We start from the raw sequence: 14,643 nt of genomic DNA, 5'->3' as shown, positions 1-14,643 counted from the left end.
TAGAGCTATCATTCAAATCCTCCTGTGGTTGTTTTGTATCGCTTAAAATACTGACCCAAAAATAAGCCTAGGGAATTTCTCATAGAATAAGCTATTTTAATTCAAACAACTTCTCATGTCAGGCAAGAGTGATTTTTAATTTTATATTGTTTTTCACTAAATGCATTTCTATCTTGTATGAAGCATTTGGTGTGTGTGGTATACTTTTTTTTATGGTAAAATTAGGTTTCTTAGACTTATTTTTTCCAATTTTGCATGTGTTACATCTTCTTTACATCTTTTCTGCTCCTGCTGCCTCCTCTGTACTCGACCAAAGAAGCCTACTGTGTAGACAAAACATTTCAGAATATAGTTACCTAACTGTTGCACATGGGTCTTACTTATCTGTGTTAACTGTATTGTACAAGGGTTATCACTGAATTTTGAATTTAATAAAAATGTTTTCCCAACTGCATTTTATGCACATAATAGTTTGGTGTAGTGTAGTATACTTTTTTTTTTTTTTTGACAAAATAAATCAAGAAATGTGAATTTTTTTTTGCTACTGCAATCCTCTTCTCTTGACTTTTGAAACTACTCTGTGGACATTGTACCCAGCCTCTCCTTAAGACCAAACTCTTCTAAGCATACTATTTCTAATTGCAATGTTAACGAAAAAGAATAATTAAAAAATGATTATTATTGTCCCAGAATGTATCACTGGATATAAATGGGTGTGTATGGGAAAATGTGGTTTAGTCAATGTAAAATTTGCTACACGATTTCTCCAGTTTGCATCTTGGTTATTAAGTTGAGGTGCACTGTACAAATAATATTTAAGCATTAAATAATTAATAAATAGTGCTTTATACATTACTGGTAATGACCATAATAGTATACAAGTTTTGCCTATCTCAGATAAATATTAGAATACTAACAAGGAACTTTGTTTACAAGAACATGTCTTCATTCTATTTCAAAAAGTCATTCATATCTCCAATTTAACTTTTTTTTTCCCTAAAGAAAAAGATACAAACAGTAGAAAAATACTTACAAAACTAATCCATTAACTCGGATTTTTCTGAAATTCTCTTATCTTCATCACCTTCAGATAAAAATTCATCATTTGTGAAATCAGTAACATCGGTGTCCTTTGGTATAACTGTATCACTTGTACAATGTGAGGATAAATTATCCTCATCGCTATCACAGTCTAGACTAGATATATCTGCATCACAAGAGGGTGATGGTGAGGTTTCTCTGTCTATCACCATCAGCGAAAGAAACTCATTTGAATTTGCTGCTGGTAAGCGAGTTTCTACAGTGCTCTGAGAGTTGCTTCCACCTTCAATACTTCCGTAACGGTGATCTGCAGTGAGACTTCGCTGAACGGATACACTTCTCTGGTGCATTGCTCGGCCAGCTGAGAGATCTTGAAGTTTCTTGTAAAATTTCCCTTTTTCATCATTATAGCAAAACATATATTCAAGGGAATTGAATACTGCCATAAACATAAAAAAGAAACCAGTAATAACAAGCACCTGAAAATTAAACAAATATTAGAATACCTTAGGTTTTTAAAGTAGGCAAATTTTTAAATACAGTTCCTGCATATCAATGTATATTATTTGATAATCATCTAAAATAAATTTGTACAGCCTCTCCTCACTTAACGACGGAGTTCCATTTCCAAGACCACATCAGTAAATGAATTTGTTGCTAAGCAAGGAGCACACTATAATGGTAGTGGGTTTGTATCCATCATATTTTATATTGTTTTAATATCACCTTTGCACCATTTATAACATTTTCCGTATATTTTTAAATGTTTATACAGTAGTGTGCTGCATATTGTAATAAACAGAATAGAGTAAATCAGCTCTAATATACATTATTTATGTATGCATACTGATCAGAGAGCCCATTGTAAGTTCGAGTCATCAGTAAACGAGTATGTCAATAAGCAAGGAGAGGCTGTATTTCATTTATCTCCACATTCAGCAATGTTTAATTTGGATTAAACCCACCAATAAAAAGTTTGTTGCTTTATCTACTCTTTCAACTTCCAAAAATTTATATACTGCAGGAAAGGTGGGAGGGACGGAGTTAAGGTGGTTTTGTGTGTGAGGGGCTTAGACATCCAGCGAGAGAGCGAGAGAGCGAGAGAGCGAGAGAGAGCGAGAGCGAGAGAGAGAGAGAGCGAGAGAGAGCGTCTGCGTGTGTGTGTGTGTGTGTGTGTGTGTGTGTGTGTGTGTGTGTGTGTGTGTGTGTGTGTGTGTGTGTGTGTGTGTGTGTGTGTGTGTGTGTGTGTGTGTGTGTGTGTGTGTGTGTGTGTGTGTGTGTGTGTGTGTGTGTGTACTCGCCTAATTGTACTCACCTAATTGTGGTTGCAGGGGTCGAGACTCAGCTCCTGGCCCCGCCTCTTCACTGATCGCTACTAGGTCCTCTCTCTCTCTGCTTCCTGAGCTGTATCATACCTCTTCTTAAAACTATGTATGGTTCCTGCCTCCACTACTTCACTTGCTAGGCTATTCCACTTCCTGACAACTCTATGACTGAAGAAATACTTCCTAACGTCCCTGTGACTCGTCTGAGTCTTCAGCTTTCAGTTGTGACCCCTTGTCCGTGTGTCCCCTCTCTGGAACATCCTATCTCTGTCCACCTTGTCTATTCCCCACAGTATCTTGTATGTCGTTATCATGTCTCCCCTGACCCTTCTGTCCTCCAGTGTCGTCAGTCCGATTTCCCTCAACCTTTCCTCGTACGACATTCCCCTGAGCTCTGGGACTAGCCTTGTTGCAAACCTTTGTACTTTCTCTAACTTCTTGATGTGCTTGACCAGGTGTGGGTTCCAGACTGGTGCTGCATACTCCAGTATGGGCCTAACATACAGAGTGTACAGTGTCTTGAACGATTCCTTATTAAGGTATCGGAACGCTATTCTCAGGTTTGCCAGGCGCCCGTATGCTGCAGCAGTTATTTGGTTGATGTGTGCCTCCGGTGATGTGCTCGGTGTTATGGTCACCCCAAGGTCTTTCTCCCTGAGTGAGGTCTGTAGTCTTTGTCCACCTAGCCTATACTCTGTCTGCGGTCTTCTCTGCCCCTCCCCAATCTTCAAGACTTTGCATTTGGCTGGATTGAATTCGAGAAGCCAGTTACTGGACCACATGTCCAGCCTGTCCAGGTCTCTTTGCAGTCCTGCCTCATCCTCATCCGATTTAATTCTTCTCATCAACTTCACGTCATCTGCGAACAGGGACACTTCAGAGTCTATTCCTTCCATCATGTCGTTCACATATATCAGAAATAGCACTGGTCCTAGAACTGACCCCTGTGGGACCCTGCTCGTCACAGGCACCCACTGTGATACCTCTTCACGTACCATGACTCGTTGCTGCCTCCCTGTCAGGTATTCCCTGATCCATTGCAGTGCCCTCCCTGTTACATGCGCCTGATCCTCCAGCTTCTGCACTAATCTCTTGTGTGGAACTGTTTCAAAGGCCTTCCTGCAGTCTAGGAAAATGCAATCTACCCACCCCTCTCTCTCATGTCTTACTTCTGTTACCTTGTCATAAAACTCCAAGAGGTTTGTGATACATGATTTGCCTTCCATGAACCCATGCTGGTTTTCATTTATAATCTTGTTCCTTTCCAGGTGTTTGACCACTCTCCTCCTGATAATCTTCTCCATGACTTTGCACACAATCCATGTCAGAGACACAGGTCTGTAGTTTAGCACCTCGTTTCTGTTTCCTTTCTTAAATATGAGGACTACATTAGCTGCCTTCCATTTCTCAGGTAGTTGCCCAGTTTCAAGGGATGTGTTGAAGATTGGGGTTAGAGGCACGCACAGCATCTCTGCTCCTTCTCTAAGGACCCATGGGGAGATGTTGTCCGGTCCCATCGCCTTTGAGGTGTCAAGGTCACTTAGGAGCTTCTTCACCTCCTCCTCGGTTGTTTGTATGTCATCCAACACTTGGTGGTATATTCCCTCTTGATGTTCCCTTCTGTGCTGTCTTCCCATAGCCCTTCCTGTCTCTACTGTAAAAACTTCCTTAAATCTCCTGTTCAGCTCCTCACATACCTCCTGATCATTTCTTGTGAGTTCTCCACCTTCTGTCCTTAATCTGATCACCTGGTCTTTGACTGTTGTCTTCCTCCTGATGTGGCTATACAACAGTTTCGGGTCAGTCTTGATTCTCGATGCTATGTCATTTTCATACTGTCGCTGGGCCCCCCTCCTTACCTGTGCATACTCATTCCTGGCTCTGCAACTGATCTCCCTATTTTCGTGTGTTCTCTGCCTTCTGTACTTTTTCCATTCTCTATTGCACTTTGTTTTTGCCTCCTTACACCGTCGGGTAAACCAGGGGCTCATTCTGGTCTTCCCGTTGTTACTGTTGCCCTTGGGAATAAACCTTTCCACTGCCTCCTTGCATTTTGTTGTTACATATTCCATCATTTCATTTACTGGTTTTCCTGCCAGTTCTCTGTCCCACTGGACCTCCTGCAAGAAGTTCTTCAACCCTATGTAGTCCCCTCTTTTATAGTCAGGCTTTTCCCATTCAACTCCTTTTATTCTCTCCACTTGCAGCTCTACTATGTATTCAAAGCACAGAACCACGTGGTCGCTAGCTCCTAGGGGACTCTCATACTTGATGTCCTCAATGTCTGAGCTGCCCAGGGTGAACACAAGGTCCAATCTTGCTGGTTCATCCTCCCCTCTCACTCTGGTAGTGTCCTTAACATGTTGGTGCATGAGGTTTTCCAGCACCACGTCCAACATCCTGGCTCTCCATGTTTCGGAACCCCCATGTGGGTCCAGGTTTTCCCAGTCAATCTCCCTGTGGTTGAAATCCCCCATAACCAGCAACTTTGCTCTGCTGGAGTGAGCTCTTCTTGCCACTTCAGCAAGTGTGTCCACCATTGCTCTGTTGCTCTCTTCATATTCCTCTCTTGGCCTCCTGCAGTTCTGTGGTGGATTATACATCACTGCAATGACTACTTTGTGTTCCCCAGACTGAAGTGTACCTACTATGTAGTCTCTTTCTCCAGTCTAATCTATGCCTTCCATTTTCTCGAATTTCCATCTGTTTTTTACGAGCAGAGCAACCCCACCTCCCCCTCTGCCCCTTCTATCTTTCCTCATGATCTGGTATTCTGGTGGGAAGATTGCATCTGTTATTGTCTCCGTGAGTTCTGTTTCTGTAACTGCTATGATGTCTGGGGACTTCTCATTGATTCTTTCTTGCCATTCCTCAGGTTTACTCGTTAATCCATCTGCATTTGTGTACCAAACCTTCAACTTCTGTTTTAATACTGTAACTGTGGTGCGGGGGGTGGGAACAGAGGGATCGGTGTGTGATGGTTGGTTTGGATTGTTCAGTTGCCTTGGGGGTGTCGTGGCTGGAGTCTTTCTGCAGGTGTTTCTGGGGGGTGTGCTTGTCCTTCCATTTGATCCTGGGTTATTCTGCTCTCCTTTTTCATTTCCTCCCATTTCTCCTTTCGTTTTTGAACTCTCTCTTTCATCGCCTTCCTTTCGTCCTGTGTGCTGTCTCGATCGAGGTACACACTCCGGAACTCCTGCTTGCCCCTCAGCCGTGCTTTCTCCTGCAGGATCATGGTTCGGGTTGATTCTGCCTTGAAAATTACTTTGAGAGGCCGATTCCTTTTCTTTGTGAACCACCCGATTCTCCGAAAGTTTGCCACCTGGGTCATGTCCCCCTCGCCTATCACCTTCATGATGTCTTCAATCGCTTTTTTCTCCTCCTGCTTTCTTTCATCATAAGTTTCCTCTTTAGCTTCGTCTAGCCCATAGACAAACACAGATCTCTCCCTTTCCACCTCCCACTGTGACTCCCATTGCATCCTCTGGTGTGTGTGTGTGTGTGTGTGTGTGTGTGTGTGTGTGTGTGTGTGTGTGTGTGTGTGTGTGTGTGTGTTAGATATGAGTGAGGGGAGGCAAGCGGTTTTTATGACTTGATGTGCTGTTGGAATGTGAGCAAAGTAACATTTATGAAAGGATTCAGGGAAATCAGTTAGCTGGACTTCAGTCCTGGAGGTAGCAAGTACAGTGCCTGTACTCTAAGGAGGGGTGGGAATATTTGCAGGTTTGAACTGTAGTATCAGCACCCCTCTGGCAAGACAGTGATGGAGTGAGTGATGGTGAAAGTGTTAATAATTTTTTGGGCCACCCTACCTTAGTGGCAGATGGCTAGTTTGTTTAAAAACAAAAGTGCATATAACGAAAAGTTGTAAAGTAAAAGGACACAAGTGCAACTAATGTGACATTTATTGTGACATTTATTGCGAAACGTTGCCACAATAAATGTCACATTAGTTGCACTTGTGTCCTTTTACTTTACATATTGTCGGTAATTCTACCAACTTTATAACGAAAAGTTGAAAGTAGTGTGTAAAAATTACCAAGACCCCTACCTTTAGCCATCGTTCAGGTAAAGGCTCAAAAGGTTCAAATCTCAGCTCTGGGGGGTGACACAACATGCTCCGATTAACATGAATCACCTCTCCTCGTACTGCCCTCTCCACCAACCTATCAGAAATTGAAAACTCTTATATTTACATATTCTTCAGGTCAATTTAAGTACATGAAATATAACTACAATATTGTACAACTGCAAAGAACCAACATTCAATATTAGTACAACACTGTGCAGAGGTAGTGTAACAGTAGTAATTGCAGTAGTGATAGTAATAGTTGCAGCAGTGGCGGCAGCAGTGGCAGCGGCGACAATGGCAGCGGCGGCGGCAGTAGCAGTAGTAGTAGTAGTAGTAATAAGAGTAGTAATAATAATAATAGTAATGTAATAAAGTTGGTAGAATTACTGACAGTATGTAAAGTAAAAGGACACAAGTGCAACCAATGTGACATTTTTATTGTGGCAACGTTTCACTCTCCAGGAGCTTTGTCAAGCCGTTACAAACAGTACATGGACACACAGGGTATATATAGGCTCAGAGTGAGGTGCAATACTAGTGGTAGTAGTAGTAGTAGTAGTAGTGATATAAGTTGCAGTAGTAGTAGTAGGAATACAATATGTTAGAACACCTAACTCGCACATGAGTAAAAGGATATAAAAACTATTACTTGGGTAACATAAAAATAGGCCTTCTCTATCCAGCCTCAATAGAAATATTTGTCTAACCTATTTTTATGTTACCCAAGTAATAGCTTTTATATCCTTTTACTCATGTGTGAGTTAAGTGTTTTAACATATTGTATTACTACTACTACAACTTATATCACTACTACTACTACAACTTGTATCACTACTACTACTACCAGTATTGCACCTCACTCTGAGCCTATATATACCCTCTGTGTCCATGTACTGTTTGTATCGGCTTGACAAAGCTCCTGGAGAGTGAAACGTTGCCACAATAAAAATGTCACATTAGTTGCACTTGTGTCCTTTTACTTTACAATAATAGTAATAATAATAATAGTAATAATAATAATAGTAATAATAATAATAGTAATAATAATAGCAATAATAATAGTAATTGTAGTAGTAGTAGTTGTAGTAACAGTAGTACAGTAGTAGTAATAGTAGTAGTTGTAGTAACAGTAGTACAGTAGTAGTAATAGTAGTAGTAATAGCAGTAGTAGTTGTAGTAACAGTAGTACAGTAGTAGTAATAGTAGTAATAATAGCAGTAGTAGTTGTAGTAACAGTAGTACAGTAGTAGTAATAATAGCAGTAGTAGTTGTAGTAACAGTAATACAGTAGTAGTAATAGTAGTAATAATAGCAGTAGTAGTTGTAGTAACAGTAGTACAGTAGTAGTAATAGTAATAATAGCAGTAGTAGTTGTAGTAACAGTAGTAGTAATAGTAGTAATAATAGCAGTAGTAGTTGCAGTAACAGTAGTACAGTAGTAGTAATAGTAGTAATAATAGCAGTAGTAGTTGTAGTAACAGTAGTACAGTAGTAGTAATAGTAGTTGTAGTAACAGTAGTACAGTAGTAGTAATAGTAGTAATAATAGCAGTAGTAGTTGTAGTAACAGTAGTACAGTAGTAGTAATAGTAGTAATAACAGCAGTAGTAGTTGGAAATATGAACACATATGCAGTATAATGTGATCCTTTATTGACTACGTTTCACCCACACAGTGGGCTTTTTCAAGTCACAAACAGAACTACCTGGGGTGGAAGGAACGCGAGTATAGTCTGACTATAAATACTCGCGTTCCTTCCACCCCAGGTAGTTCTGTTTGTGACTTGAAAAAGCCCACTGTGTGGGCGAAACGTAGTCAATAAAGGATCACATTATACTGCATATGTGTTCATATTTCCATTGTGTCGGTATTTTATACCATTTATTTCCAGCAGTAGTAGTTGTAGTAACAGTAGTACAGTAGTAGTAATAGTAGTAGTAATAGTAGCAGTAACAATAGTAGTAGCAGTAAAAGTAGTAACAGCAACAGTAGTAGCAATAGTAACAATAGTAATAGTAATGCAGATTAATTACATGTCAAGGTGATGGAGAAAGATAACTAAACACTATCACACATCACTAAGGGGCTCAGCAAAAAACAAAGACAAGTGCTCCTCCATTCTTGCTTACCTGATGGCTTTGCCCCTGGGTGGACAGGGTGCAGGTATATTATAACTATACTTACTTTCTGCACTACCATATTTGTTACCACTATCAGGGATGCTTCTACACACTGACTTCTTAAATCAGACTCTGATGACCAGCTTGGCTTTACTCTACTGTATAAATGTCCTTCTATGTGTCTGTGCTTCATGAGGGAATTACCATAATTAGATCATCTCTATTACACCTGTATTCATGTTCCCTGATGCTAATCTACTGCCTTCAACCAGTCTTCCCCACAAACGTCTTATTGCAGTGTCCAAAAGGGAAAGAGAAGACACCAGAAGTCGACACTGGGGCAGCAGGTCCTGGAGGTTGCTTGTTGGCGAGATCTTTGATGCTCTTTTAGACAAAATTGTACTGCCTTAGCAGTACAATTGTGCAGAAAATTGATAGCTTCAGCATATCAAGAGTTCTAGCCAAGTTAATTTTACAGAACACTACCATCAGGCGACTTGGTACACCCAACCTTTAATGTTATATACTACTGTGTATCAGACTGAAAAAGCCCCTGGTGGGCAAAATGTTTCCGAGATAAAAAATTCCCATATGCTGTATGTGTGTCCTCTTTATACAATTGGGTAATTATTTCTTCTAACTCATCTGAATTCCATAACAAGATTTTTGGAGCCATTTACAATGCAGAGTATGATATATAGCCTCTCCTCACTTAACGACGGAGTTCCGTTCCTAAGACATCAGTAAACGAACTTGTCGCTAAACAAGGCGCATACTATAATGGTAGTGGTTTGTATCAACCATCTTTGATACTGTTTTAATGCCACATTTACACCAATTATAACATTTTTAGTATATTTTTAAATGTTTGTACAGTAGTGTACTGTATGTTGTAATAAACAGAATAGAGAAAATTAGGTATGCATACTGGTCAGAGAGCCCATTGCAAGTCCGAGTCATCGGTAAATGAGTACGTTGCTAAGTGAGGAGAGACTGTATACCTGAACTAGGTGGTATATCCTTACTCTCTTCTCCCCTGTAGCTCAGATGGTGTCATGGAGGTGCCGTGGAGAACCAGCTGCCAAGATACCAGTTGGCCATTGAGGTGCTGGTGTCGAGTCTGCATTACTGTCATCTGGTAGGTACCAACTGGATCCTCTCCCCAACAACGTACAGTACCAAGTGGCCAGTCCACCAGACCCTTGGTAGAACTAGAAAAGATATTTATAAAAATCAAAGGGAATCAAATAATACTAGTACAGTGGACCCCCGCATAACGATCACCTCCGAATGCGACCAATTATGTAAGTGTATTTATGTAAGTGCATTTGTACGTGTATGTTTGGGGGTCTGAAATGGACTAATCTACTTCACAATATCCCTTATGGGAACAAATTCGGTCAGTACTGGCACCTGAACATACTTCTGGAGTGAAAAAATATCGTTAACCGGGGGTCCACTGTACTGTACTAGAGAAAATGGATGCGTACCCTATGAACATGTTCCACAGAAGGTTAAACCATTATGCTATCTCGTTACAATCTACCAATTTATACGAGAGCATGTTTACTGGTGTGAGGGAGGAAGGATTTGTGATCCGTGTTCTTTAGGATATCTTCCCAGCTTGTTTCATTTAGGACATGGTTGATTTTATCCCACTTTATGTTTCTGTTATTGAAGTTGAATTCTGTGAAGGTACCGTCATAAATGATCTCATTTTGCTGGTCGGGAGCCCTGCACATACATGTCTGTACTTCTATTATGTTGTGATCTGCAGGCTCATGGCTAGTTTTTATGTGATGCTGCAGTGTAGAGGAAGTTTTAATTATTGTGCCTACTTGAGTTTATAGGGAAGGCATGCAGGTGTCCTTTGTTTTATACTCTAGATGCATTCAAAGACCATGGCAGCTGTACTAAGTTTAACACCCCTTGCAAAAAATATCTACTACATGCAAACGAACATACATGGAATATGCAAGATTACCAATAAAAAAAAGGATATTGCATAATAGTGAATTTACATAAAGCGAGGGAACCTATCCACCAGGTCAAGTTCTTCCATATTCAAACTGCAGTAAGCAGCAATGAGGATCAACTTAGGATGCCTATGTATTCTAAAATACATAACATGCAGAAAAACACTTGATATCTTAAGTATCATAGATCGAGTGGCTGAAAGAAAAGACTTCAATAAGATATCAAAGTTCATTCTAGTTTACATTTACTTTTAACATACTACATAAGCAGATTTCATGAAAAAAAGCATTACTGGATGACATGTACAACTTACCCCAAGTGCTTTCCACAAATATAATGAAACAAAACATTTGAAATTCTAAGAGGTAAATCTGCTTACTTGTCAACCTCCCTGGGTGCAGCAAGGGTTGACCTGGTACCACTGGGACACACTAGGACGATATTCAGGCTCCCTCTATAATCATGTTTTATTGTTATTCGCACCTGTACACACAAGAACATAAGAGCATCAGAAAAGGAAAGCACTGCTGCAGGCCTCCTGACTCATAATAGGCAGGTCCAGCAGACTCCACCATTCCCAGTCATGTGACTGCTAAACTCAACCTTAACTCTCACTCACTCACACAAACAAAAAAAACAGCCTCTATTACTCACACAAATAAGCACTGAATACATGTGCACAAATGCAATGAATGCATGTATACATGCATACATACGCTTAAAACCCGTCTGAGTTTGCTTCAACGACCCAATTTGTTATTCTCTCATACAATTCCACAGATTCAAGAAAGCATGTGAATCAGCTACTCTGCTTGAATATAATTCAGTTTCCATTGCTTAACTCATTGTTAATTTCCACACAGGTAAAATTCACAACAAATTTAATAGTAAACAATAAGAATCAAGAAAACAGAAGAATCATTATTATTACAGGAACACAACATTTTGTTCATGTGCAGTGAACTTTCACAAGTGACTCCAGAAAATAAAAGACATGCTCATATATACAGTAAGTAAGAGGGCAGTATATTGGGTGATTGTCACACCTGTTTTTAAAGCTACAGAAAGCTTCTCTAGATCGAGCTCTTTTTTTTGCAAATGTGATTTAAAAAGTTCAAGGTAGTAGGTTGGTAAACAGCGACCGCAAAGGGAGGTACTACCGTCCTGCCAAGTGAGTGTAAAATGAAAGCCTGTAATTGTTTTACATGATGGTAGGATTGCTGGTGTCCATTTTTCTGTTTCATGAACATGCAAGGTTTCAGGTACGTCTTGCTACTTCTACTTACACTTAGGTCATACTACACATACATGTACAAGCATATATATACACACCCCTCTGGGTTTTCTTCTATTTTCTTACTACTTCTTGTTCTTGTTTATTTCCTCTTATCTCCATGGGGAAGCGGAACAGAATTCTTCCTCCGTAAGCCATGTGTGTTGTAAGAGGAGACTAAAATGCCAGGAGCAAGGGGCTAGTAACCCCTTCTCTTGTATAAATTACTAAATTTAGAAAGAGAAACTGTCGTTTTTCTTTTTGGGCCACCCTGCCTCGGTGGGATATGGCTGGTACATTGAAAGAAAGAAAGATTTAAAAAGTACATCCAAAACTGAATAGGACATGGGTAGGCTTTCATAGTGCATGTTATTCAATTCTGGATGTAGTGTACTGAACTTTATCAGTTGTATTTACAAAAAATCACACTATATAAAGGAGCTTTATATGAGTTTATTGTACCAAAAGTGTTAGCATCATTGATCCTCGAGAAACTTGTGAAACACTTGGGTATCTTTATTTGTGGAATGTTTTGCCAACCAGTGGCTTCCTCAGTCCAATACAGAGAAGAATGGTTGAAGATCAGGAGTTTGAGGTAATCAATCCCTCAGTCTGGAGTCAATGTGATGGACTGATCACCTCAAACTCATAAGAACATAAGAATGTAGGAACACTGAAGAAGGCCTACTGGCCCATGCGAGGCAGGTCCTTATCAAAACGACCTCTACCTAAAGCTACCCAAGAAATAACTCCCGTACCCAATGACACCATTCAAACCCAGCCCCTCCCACTCATATATTTGTCCAGCCTCTTCTTAAAGCTACCCAAGGTTCTAGCCTCTATCACCCCACTGGGAAGACTGTTCCACGCATCTACAACTCTGTTAGAAAACCAGTACTTACCTATGTCCTTTCTAAATCTAAATTTATCCAACTTAAATTCATTATTTCTGGTTCTTACCTGGTTCGACACCCTCAGTACTTTATTAACATCTCCCTTGTTTATGCCCGTCATCCACTTATACACTTCAATGATATCTCCCCTCATTCTACGCCTCTCCAGAGAGTGGAGATTTAAGGCTTTAAGTCTGTCTTCATATGGGAGGTTCCTTACATAGTAAATCATTTTAGTCATTCTTCTCTGTATGTTCTCTAATGAGCCTATATCCATCCTGATCTTCAACCATTCTTCTCTGTATTGGACTGAGGAAGCCACTGATTGGCAAAAAAATTCCACAATAAAGAACATAAGAAAGGAGGAACACTACAGCAGGCCTGTTGGCCCATACTAGGCAGGTCCTTTACAATCCATCCCACTAATAAAACATTTGCCCAACCCAATTTTCAATGCTACCCAAGAAACAAGCTCTGATAACTCTATCCACTCATTTGCAAGTCTCACTCAATCCAACCCCTCTCACTCATATATTTATCCAACCTAAATTTGAAACTACCCAAAGTCCTAGCCTCAATAACCCAACTAGGTAGACTGTTCCACTCATCAACTACCCTATTTCCAAACCAATACTTTCCTATGTCCTTTCTAAATCTAAACTTATCTAATTTAAATCCATTACTGCAGGTTCTCTCTTGGAGAGATATCCTCAAGACCTTATTAATATCCCCTTTATTAATACCCATCTTCCACTTATACACTTCGATCATGTCTCCCCTCATTCTTCGTCTAACAAGTGAATGTAATTTAGGAGTCTTCAATCTTTCTTCATAAGGAAGATTTCTAATGCTATGTATTAATTTAGTCATTCTACGCTGAATGTTTTCTAACGAATTTATGTCCATTCTGTAATATGGAGACCAGAACTGAGCTGCATAATCTAGGTGAGGCCTTACTAATGATGTATAAAGCTGCATTATAACCTCTTGACTTCTGTTGCTTACACTTCTTGATATAAATTCCAACAATCTATTTGCCTTATTATGGACGCTTAGGCATTGCTGTCTTGGTTTGAGGTTGCTGCTCACCATAACCCCCAAGTCCTTTTCGCAGTCTGTATGGCTAAGTTCTACATTATCTAACTTATAAGTGCTAGGGTTATGGACACTCCCGAGCTTTAGAACTTTGCATTTATCTACATGGAACTGCATCTGCCACTTTTCTGACCAAGAATGGAGTTTGTCTAAATCTTTCTGAAGTTCCCTAACATCTACGTTTGAATCAATTATCCTACCTATCTTTGTGTCATCGGCGAATTTGCTCATATCACTAGTAATTCCTTCATCAAGATCATTGATATATATTATAAACAACAACGGGCCCAAGACTGATCCCTGTGGAACGCCAGTTGTCAATGATCCCCACTCGGATTTAACCCCATTTATGGACACTCTCCGCTTCCTGTCTGTGAGCCATGATTCGATCCACGAGAGCACCCTTCCCCCAATGCCATGAGCTGCCACTTTCTTTAACAGTCTTTGGTGCGGAACTCTATCAAAAGCCTTACTAAAATCTAAGTAAATAATATCAAATTCTTTATCGTGGTCAACAGCCTCAAAAGCTTTACTGAAGAAAGTTAATAAATTAGTTAGACAAGACCGGCCTCTTGTGAATCCATGCTGAGTATCATTAATCAAGCTATGCTTATCGAGATGGCTTCTTATAATCTCAGCTATAATTGACTCTAGTAATTTGCCTACAATTGAGGTCAGGCTTACTGGGCGGTAATTTGACGGTAACGACTTGTCCCCTGTTTTAAAAATAGGAATTACATTAGCCATCTTCCACATATCAGACACTACACCTGTTTGAAGAGATAAATTAAAAATATTAGTTAATGGTTCACAGAGTTCCATTTTGCATTCCTTAAGAACCCTTGAAA

At 40.0% G+C, this 14,643-nt stretch overlaps 1 protein-coding gene across 1 annotated transcript in view; it reads right to left on the bottom strand.

The window, feature by feature from the left end:
- Positions 1-486: 486 nt before the first annotated feature.
- The window catches only part of LOC128701995 (proprotein convertase subtilisin/kexin type 7), a 39,513-nt gene continuing 25,356 nt past the window's right edge, over positions 487-14,643 (bottom strand). The window contains exons 9-12 of the mRNA XM_053796007.2: positions 10,914-11,017; positions 9,583-9,768; positions 6,418-6,532; positions 487-1,520 (exon numbers count right to left, since the gene is read on the bottom strand). Of these exons, the coding sequence (XP_053651982.1) occupies positions 1,038-1,520; positions 6,418-6,532; positions 9,583-9,768; positions 10,914-11,017 (888 nt within the window). The 3' untranslated portion in view covers positions 487-1,037. The remainder of the gene's footprint in view (positions 1,521-6,417; positions 6,533-9,582; positions 9,769-10,913; positions 11,018-14,643) is intronic.

This window comes from Cherax quadricarinatus, chromosome 77 (assembly GCF_038502225.1).
Source record: "Cherax quadricarinatus isolate ZL_2023a chromosome 77, ASM3850222v1, whole genome shotgun sequence".
NCBI classification, from domain to species: Eukaryota; Metazoa; Arthropoda; class Malacostraca; order Decapoda; family Parastacidae; genus Cherax; species Cherax quadricarinatus.
Note: the sequence above shows the minus strand (reverse complement) of the source record. Positions and strands in the feature narration are given on the sequence as shown.